Raw genomic sequence first — 9,682 nt, forward strand, 5'->3', positions numbered from 1 at the left:
CAATAGCTTTAACTTTGTGTAATTGAACATTGTTTAAAGCCTTTTATCAAATACAAAATAAACCTAACACCTCACTAGTACTTGTAGATACAAACATAACCATCTAGAAGTAATGTCACAATGATAATTGGGACTAAATAAAGTGCAACTAGCATAAACAAAATCCAAATATACTAAGATTATATATATTCTCTTACTCTTCCCTGTTATGAAGAAGGTGCAATAGCGACCAAGTGCTCACCTATAGATGACAAATGTACAAGTTGTACAGTACATTTAAAGTTTTTAACATAAAAAAACTACACATAGACATCACAAAACCAAGGATTGAATGACAGCACATACAAATTTGTCAAGACATTACATATTCCACCAAACAATGTACAAGGAATTTAATGTTCAGTCTTCTACTTCTTCCGGAGAGTGAATTAGTTTCTTAGCATTGTTTACACATTACCATATGTTGTATAGTATACATATACATATAGCTGTTCAGCAATTATTAATACCATTAATATCTCACAATACAGAGTGAGATACAGTATTAATTACATGCATGTACAATATTAAATCACCCTATAATAAATGCCATCTAACTGACAGCCCTACTCATTTTGTAGTAAAATACATTTTAATACAAAGAAAAAAGTTTTGCAAGACAAATCTGAAAAAGAAAAGCATAGGAGCTCCACCTCCCAAGCATACAGGGAATTACCTCTGTAATTATACCTTAATTATCACACTGCACCTGTCCCCACTTAGTGGGAACGTAGCCGAGGATCTGTTCTGTGCACATGTAACTTCTTGTCATAAAGCATCTTAAATTTAGGCAATTGAATACTGAAGTAAACTTGAAAATTAATTTTAACATTTGCCAGGAACCAAACCTGAGTCCCTGCTGTCTAAATCAAAACTAGAAAGAATAATATTATGTGTCCTAGAAAGGACACATATTCGTCTAAAAAGAACAACTACAAAACAGAACAAGAAATTCATAAACCTTAGAACAACCAGTAGGGTTTACATATTCATAAAGCTAGAGTTTATAATCAGATGTACATTTATTTACAATGTGCACGGAAGTTCAGAACAGATTCTCTGCTGTTGAAATCAGCGGATACATTCTTTCTAAATACATAGTATTTTACCTTTAATGATGTTAGGTTGGTGACACCACTGGCAAATTACAGCACCACCTTTTTCTTTTAACGAGCAATAAAAAAACTTTTTTTTCAAACGTTTTCCCCATCACCTGGGTTGGAAAACTCCATCTACCGATTGCCCGAGGCAAGTGAAAGTGACTTTCACCCCTGTACTTTGCACTACACAGAACAGTGAACAATGTTTTCAATCTTATTTTTAGATATCACGGAAAGTTGTCAGCTCAAAAGACAAAGATCACCAGCCTCTGGACTGTACCACACATTACACGGGGGTGGACAGCCTGAAGAAGTGTAACACACAGACACCAGCATGGGTCAAACCATCCCAAATGTTGGGGTGGGTAAGATCTTTCATGCCGATTATAGTGTACATGAAGTTCTTGAATGCAGACGCTCCTAAAAGTCTTCAAGTTTCTACTTGACATCCCCTTTAAGGCAAACTAAAGCAGTCTGTTGCTAAGCAACCACAGTTGCTAAGCAACCACGCTAAGCAACCACATAGTTGCTAAGTAACCATTTCGCCATGACATGGCCTGTTGTCAACACACCAGTAGAAGTGTTACTCATCACTCAATGGAAAAATGTCATCATTTTTTGTCATTTGAAACTTGCCCATACATCCTCTGCAGGGCTCAGATAGTTCCTTTCTTGCAATATGTGATTCAATTGCAGCAAACATGCTGTAACAGTTACAGCAGACTAGAATGTTTAGCCTAGCTGCAAAGTTGCAAGTTGTTGTCTGGTATATTTTTGTGTGATCTCGTAACTTTTTTCTGCAGGTGGCCATATATTTTGTATATTTCGAGCCCTGATGGACTGTACCAATCTGTGCCAATGGTAGTTTTCACCTGTAGCCACCCTCAACACTATACATGCCAAGGACAGTTCTCATGTCTGAAAATACCATGGATGCATGCCATGTTTACAGTGAAACCTTCTTTTTAACTCTTCAACACTTGCAAGTACTGTAGCCCATAGCCACCTCCACATTACATGTACAGTTCTCAATGTCCAAAAACACCATGCATGCCATTGGTGTTACAACGAAACCTTCTCAACGTCCAACAATACCATGCAGTGTTACAACACAATGAAACGTTTCTTCTAATTCTTCAACACCTGCATGTCCACGATGATTTGACTGATTTTGGACGGGTCCCTCTCGTGCGGGTACCGGTTCAGCACCTGACGAACCTTGTCCGGTTGGAACACACTGCTCAGGTTGACGTAGATGCGATAGCGAGGGTCGTCTTGCATGATCGGTGCATCGTCGGGATTTGACTTCATAGGGTACTGCTCTCGCGGTTGAACGTTTGCAGGGTAGCCGTACTGAGCGGGCTGCATCTGGAAGGAAGTAAGTAAGTAAATTAGTAAGTAAGATTTGCCCAAAAGTAGCTAGTCACTCAAGCAGCTGGATATGGTATTGGAAATGGTCATCCGTTTCAACTAGCATCCACTAGTTTTCAGTGACACTGAAGAGATTGTGTTGGAGGGGGTTTATATATCCTAGCTGTGAATTGATTACGTAAAAGAGATCTAGTTGAAGTACAGGTTGATTCCAAACTATGATCCAATATACAAAAAGTATTGACCAAAATGTGTACGTGTTACATGACTGATTCAAACTTACAATATTATGTACAGAAGAAAATTTTGAGTTGAAACATTGAGATCATCTTACATTTGTGTGCCCGTGGTGCCAGTAGCTGTCATACTCTGGTGGGATGTTAGCAGGCATGGCTCGACTGCGGAGTTGGTGGTGATGATGTTGTGAAGACGTCACGCCATAGTTCAGGTTGTTCTGCTGACCGTTGTTGTAGACAGGGCCGCGCTGACGCATGTGTGGATCGTGGAACAGCTGGGGTTCCGAGGTGCTGGACTGGCGAGTGTACTGGAAGGGGTGTGAGCCGCCCCCGCGGGGGTCACGGTAAGGGTCCGTAGGGGGCTGATGTTGGAGGCTGTGGACACCAGGCTGGCTGTGGTAGTGCTGGTACAAAGAAACAAAGAATAAATGAATGGTATTGTACTGGAAGGGGTGCGAGACCCCCCCCTGTAAGGTAAGGGTCGGAGGTCTCAGGTGACTGATGGTAAGACACACACCAATATAATAGTTTAAATGCACAGAGGATATGAGACAAACTAGCAGGTGTATATAAATATGTGGAGAAAAGTTCTATAATCATGTATATACTGTAAATGCATTTAAGTTCATGGGGATTTAATTTGTGGTAGCGGGAAAAAGGACTGGTCGCGATGGTTTAAGTGCACTGAAAATTTGCAACACAAAAACCGTGAGCATAAAACCACGAAAATTTCTGCATTTACAATAACTGCCTTCCTCATTGCCTTACCTGTAAGTGTAACTCAGGCCCCTTCTAGGAGGCCGGCGGATGTTGTGCGGACTGCTATAAGCGAGATTTAATCAGGCTTACCTGGTACATGTCCCAGCTGCCATGCCTACCGGAGTTGTATAACCCCAATCCAGCTTAACACATCAGCTTCTGTATCTGTATCTATATAACCGGTATAACCGCCCTTCTACGTAAGACACCAGCTTACCTGGTACATGTCCCAGCTGCCGTGCCTGCCGGAGATGTATCCGCTCTCAGGCGGGAGGCTGGTGGCATCGCGTAGCGTCATGTTGCTCATCTCCTGACTCAGGTGGTCCCGCCCCGGCTCCGGGCTGGAGTAGAAGGTGTTGATGGAGTAGTCTGGGTACGGCTGCTGCTGCATCATGGGATCGTACGGACGGCTGTACTGCTGCATACGGGGGTCACGGGGGTCACGGGCATACATCGGCTGCTGCTGGGGCTGGGGTGGTGGTCTGAAAACAAAGAAGAAAAATTGATTTAGATTAGCTGTTTCCTTTTTGTATTGATATTCATTTAATCTTTGTTGTTTGTATAATATAACAAATGCTTGGTGAAAATACTATCAGATGACTCAATATAATATGAATGATACACAGAACATTTAGTAACAAATGATAATTCATCAAGTTATTAGCAGGGCTGTGTCCAGGACCAGTCCCTAGGTCCTGGGACGAACATTTCACCTCATCTGAACTTCAGTACATAAAATTGATGGAAAAATGTGTTTTCGTGGGCTTAAGATTTTTTTATAAGGAAAATCAACAACATGGGCAAGCAATGAGACGGACAGGAAAAACTTAAACTGCAGACAGCCCTGGTCATTGGGTCCCTAAATTGTTGGATAAGAGATAGTTACTGTTACTACATGGTGTTCTAAAGTTTGCATGAGAAAATGTCTAACCTGTTCCACTGAGCGTTAGGGTCAGCACTCATCACATCCCGTGCAGACCCGTGGTACGAGTGCATGGCTTGGGGGCTGTGAGCAGGGTGTGGCCTCGCAGGGCCCTGCCAAGACATGAACGGGGCGGCCGAGACGTCTTGTACCTGTCGATGCATCTGAGGAGGCATGGAGACACTCTCGTCACCTTGGAAGACGTCTTTAGTGTCTAGGGAAACCGGGGTTTCCTTTCTTGTGGACTTTGGTTTCAGTTCGCGGTCGCCGCCGACCGGTTTCTCTACAACTGCCTGTTTGCTGCTTTTCTCTACGTTCGTAGGTTTTGATTCCGTGCTTAAGTTCGCGTACAACGTCGGAGTCTCTTCGGGAAGGTTGCTAGGAGATGCGGTCTCCGTCCCGAGCTTTCTCGAATCCCGTACTCTCGGCGTGTCTTTCTTTACGTCCTTGACGTTAGAGAGCGACGCCCTCTTGTGTAGCGCCTTGACTCGGTTCTTGCCATCCTCCATGATCTGTTCTGACACTGACTTCTGGGGCACGTTCCCCCTCTCGGGGTGGTAGTACTTACACTTGTTGCCATAGGTGCACTTCTTGCCTGTGGAAAAGATATGAAACATGGAGTCAGTTTCATTACATTGATACCTCAATAGTTACGTAGTAGTAAGAGAGTGCTCATTTTAGACCTAGTAATGATGTGCATACGAAGTATACAGTTGTACGTCAAACCTGGTTGGCCAACCACCTGGCATGGGAAATTACATGTACCTTCACTCACAAACCACATTGAAACAGTCCTGTCCATTTTTTATATAAATATCCCCACCCTGTCCTCAGCAACCATTTTCCTCCATCTCTTGAGTGGTGGCTGAACATCCAGGTTTGACTGTAATGTACTAGGAATTCTAAATCTCTTGCATAAAATATTATGCTGTACTCAAAAGATTCAATGGTTTCATGCAAAACTAGTGGGTAACTGATTGCATTTGTGCAAAATTCTCACCATAAGGGCATGGGGGAGCCTTCTTTTCTGGAGCTGTTGGCTTCTTCCTTAGGAAGTTGTCGAGGGTCGGACCGTACCGCCCTAGAGGGTCGTCTGGCACCATGAATCTGTAGACAGAGTGGAGAGATTTCCATTTAATAGAAGCACATTTCTGATTGTTTCTGACTGTAAGTGTTGCCTTCTACCCACAGATATTTAGATCTTCAATTTGGTAACTGATAAACAAGTCAGGATGCAGAAAAAGAACTGTGCTGTTATGAATTATTCAATTTAAAGCTTTCTCTATTTAACGCTAAGCCAATCAGTTTTACACAGTTCTCTGACTGCAGGTTAGTTGGGCCCATTTCAGCACAGCCTCTACAAGGACTATGTCAGTCACTGTGGCCCTTGCATCATGTACTAGCATGTATAACACGTGCATACGATTAAACACGTCAAGATTGTGCGTGAGTGAGTGAAGATTGTGCAGCTATGAAAATTTGTGTTTTTACCTGTCATTAACAAAAGAGTACATCAGAAGTCTCTCCTCTATAATTTTCTTCCACTCGGGTTTCTCCGTCTGGAGATCCCGGTAGTTGTCGTTGGAGACGATGATTCCGTCCGTCTCGTTGGCAAGGCGCAAGATGAACCTGTCGTCGTAGCAGACGACTCTCCGCCCCGCCACGCGTCTTGAAGGTGTGTAGACTAGGATCTTATCTTTCTCCAGCTTGTCCAGGATCTGTTGTTCTGTGACGTAAACAAACATGTCTTATCATTATTGACATTTTCCAATCATTACTTATTCTTTAATTTATCTCATATTTTCTACATTTGTATATAGGTTAGTTAATGTTTAGTTAAGTGGAGGAGGGCACTGTACAAGCCTATAGGCTTCTTCCCTCCTCCAGCACCTTTATTTACTTTCTCTACTTTAGGAGAACACATCGGACCAAAAACAAATCAAATATGCACTGGCAGTAAGTTTTTGATTGATCGATTGATTCGTTGACTGATTGATTGATTAACCTATTGATATTCGATAAATGATATTTAATCTATCAATGACATCCTGTGCATGTCCTGAACAGAAAGTATATTGATTAAATTATGAGTAGAAAAGGGGAACTAAATTCAGTATAACTGTCCAAATATGTCCAAAGTTGGTGCTAAAAGTTGGTGCTAAACTGCCTTAGCAGACTAGAATGTTAAATTTCATATAAACATACCAGCGATTGGTTGTTCAGGTCTTGACGCTTCCTTTCTCCAGTTAGGTACAAAGACGGTGATGTCGCGGTGTCCCCTCTTGATAAAGTAGTCCACAGCCAGAGCGATCCCCTTGCAGGAGAATACTTCCTTGTTTCCGTGGCTAAGATGAAGAAGGGAAAGAAAACCAACAGGAAGTGAATATCATGGTTTAAAGTTAATCTACAAGGTAAAGTTTGTGAACTTTCTTCTGTAGAAGGATACTCCTGTAGAAGGATACCTGGTCAAAATCCTATCACCCAGCAGTTTTTCTGCTTAATAATACATTTGGGGGAAAAGTGAAGCTAACATTGATTAAAACTGCAAAAGATGAAGAAAGGGAAAAGAAAATGAACAGGAAGTGAACATCATGGTTTAAAGTTAATCTACAAACTTTAAGGTAAAGTTTGTGAGCGTTCTTCTGTAGAAGGATACGACAGTTAGGGGGAAAATGAAGCATCATACATGTATACTGATTCAGAAATAACTTCAGGAAGTTTTGGATATCGCATTTAACAAAGTGTAGTGAAGGATTTAAAAGCAGGAATTCTCACATTGGTTGAAGGTTTATCTGTGGAATTCTTTCCTGTTTCTAAGTAGATGTAACAAGGATGTACACGGTATCACTGCACTACAGATGGGAAAAGAGGGGGACTTTTTAGCACAGGTTTAATTTTTGAATAAGATATTCCTTTAAAAGGGGCCACTTTCAACTCTTTTGTAGTATTACCCTGAACAATAGAAAGGCCAAAACCGCAAGGGGTACTCTACCTACCGAGGTACTTTCCCTAAATCTAGTCCACTGTTTTCACAATTAACATACAATAGAGGGACTACACAAATCTTACCTACACATTAACATGCTGAAAAAGGGAAAGGGATCAACTGTATATAACGTTTTGTAGATACCATGAAATTGAAAGGAGAAAGTCTTCCTCCTTTATGTAGCTTTGAATCTGAGGAAATTGATACATTTATAGTCGAAAGATTGCTACAGGTATCCCCTGAAAGGTTTTCTATACAACACTGCCTAAACTTATCTCTCTTTTCTTGGAAATTTGGAAAAGGGATCAAAAACTGACAAAGTACTAGTAGTGGCATCAGGCTTAAACATTTAGATTTGCAAAGTCAGTTAACAACCTTGTATCCAGGGCGCAAAATAGTTTATACTGCTAAGGCAACGTTGTAACAGTGCTTATTAATCAAATGTAATATTTAGCCTGATATCAAACGTATCAGGCACACGAGTCTCCATTGCGTCTCCCCAAATAGCGGAGAGGACAGAAGATACTCGGGAGCTATGACAGGTTGTTCAGTGTAAATTATAACCTGCTGCTGCCGCGCTGCATGCCTGCGAACCTGGTGTGTACTACACCGAAGGGTGGTTATATCGGCTTCAGATAGAGATGTAATACAGCTGGATACCAGGCTATGTACATGTAATGTTAGTCTTTTCTTTCATGTTACTAGTATTCTACACAACAGCAGCTTTCCTTGGTACTGCATCAGAATTTTTGGTATTTGTATCTTTTGTCCTGAACGTGCTTTCATGGTCTTTCGATGTTAGGAAGAAGTGATGTAAGTTTGGAGCTTGTTTTTGTTGTCATGGACATGCACAAGACAACAACATTTGGGTGTGTTCCTTTATCAATCTCATGGAATAGTTTTATCTGATGAATTTTAAGTGTACATTATTAAAGATCTCACACCTCAAAAGAGGAACATGTTACAGCAATAATGCCATTCACATCTGCTTTCGGCAAATAGTGACCTAAAAGATTGAAAAGCAGAAGCGTGGAAATGCGGAAGTTGTCCGAGGAGCGTAGAACAACGCACATAGTCAACGTGACACCAGACTTCCCCTTTTTCCTTTCTGTTGACGTCTTTTGGGGAAACCCCACACGTCATATAAAGTCATGTTACGTGCGGTATCCCCACGCAAGCAAGATACAAACCATAAAAGACAATACACTACACTTCCCTCTATTGTGAGCAAAATATAAAGAGTTACTTTTTGGGGCAAGGCTTGATGCATGCTATGAAAGGTGTTGTTAACAGCTACAAAATACACAACCACATACAGTCGAACCTGAATTTGGCAACTACTCAGTGACTAAGGAATATAATTTAAATTTAGTTGCTGAGAACAGGTGGTTGCTCAGGACAGGGTGCAGTACAAGTTACTAGAACTATGTAAAATGGAGGGAAGGTTTTAATGTGGCTTGTGACTGCATGGAGGTGGTTACCTTTGATAGGTGGTTACCTGACCGGGTTTGACTTTGAGTGTATATCGTCCCTGTGCTTGCTTAACATGCCAGGTTAGGACAATAATGAGAATCTTTCAAATGGTTTAAAGTAAAAGATAAACCATTCATCCTCAACCCAAGTGAATCATGAAGCTTTCCCACGTAGCTAGTACATGTAGTTGTAGTGCAATGAGGGCTTTTCTATAACTCACATTTTCAGCCAAGCACCCTAGGTCATCCCTATATACTCTTTTCGATAAATGTGTTGGGGTCTTTTACGTGCAGAGGTTTGACACTTGAGGTTTACACCTGACGCTCCCTACTACATTTTGTACACAGGGCTGACAGTTTTAATGTAGTTTACGTCACCATCCAGATTGGTTAAGAATTTACAAAGTAACTCCCACTGCCTTTGACTTTTACGTCAGTCTTCAGAGTACTTGATATATCTATATATATATATATAGATATATATAGATATATATATATATATATATATATAGCTACCGCCCACGTTTGACGTACATGTAAGCACTGTTCAAACAGGTGCCATTACAGTTCATAACAACGGGACCATAAAAAGAACATGAGGTTCCGAGCAGAACACTGTCAAAAGAAAACCACTCGGGACTAAAAAAAAAACCTCGTCTATGCGAACAGGTGGTCACTATAGACCTTTTGTGCTTGTGTCAAGGGAAAATTCTAAGGAACAATAAAAAAGTGGTCACATGGTTGGGGTGGTCCTTACATGTATGTAGAACAACGTACTACAGGTTTGACTGACTGAG

General features: G+C 41.3%; 1 protein-coding gene across 1 annotated transcript in view; it reads right to left on the bottom strand.

The window, feature by feature from the left end:
- Positions 1–1,358: 1,358 nt before the first annotated feature.
- The window catches only part of LOC118422354 (ribonuclease ZC3H12A-like), a gene marked incomplete in the record, with an annotated part of 30,703 nt that continues 22,379 nt past the window's right edge, over positions 1,359–9,682 (bottom strand). The window contains 7 exon segments of the mRNA XM_035829874.1: positions 1,359–2,507; positions 2,845–3,150; positions 3,723–3,987; positions 4,437–5,022; positions 5,428–5,534; positions 5,919–6,153; positions 6,633–6,772. Coding sequence (XP_035685767.1) covers positions 2,268–2,507; positions 2,845–3,150; positions 3,723–3,987; positions 4,437–5,022; positions 5,428–5,534; positions 5,919–6,153; positions 6,633–6,772 — 1,879 coding nt within the window.

The sequence above is a fragment of the Branchiostoma floridae genome, chromosome 9 (assembly GCF_000003815.2).
Source record: "Branchiostoma floridae strain S238N-H82 chromosome 9, Bfl_VNyyK, whole genome shotgun sequence".
In the NCBI taxonomy this organism is placed as follows: Eukaryota; Metazoa; Chordata; class Leptocardii; order Amphioxiformes; family Branchiostomatidae; genus Branchiostoma; species Branchiostoma floridae.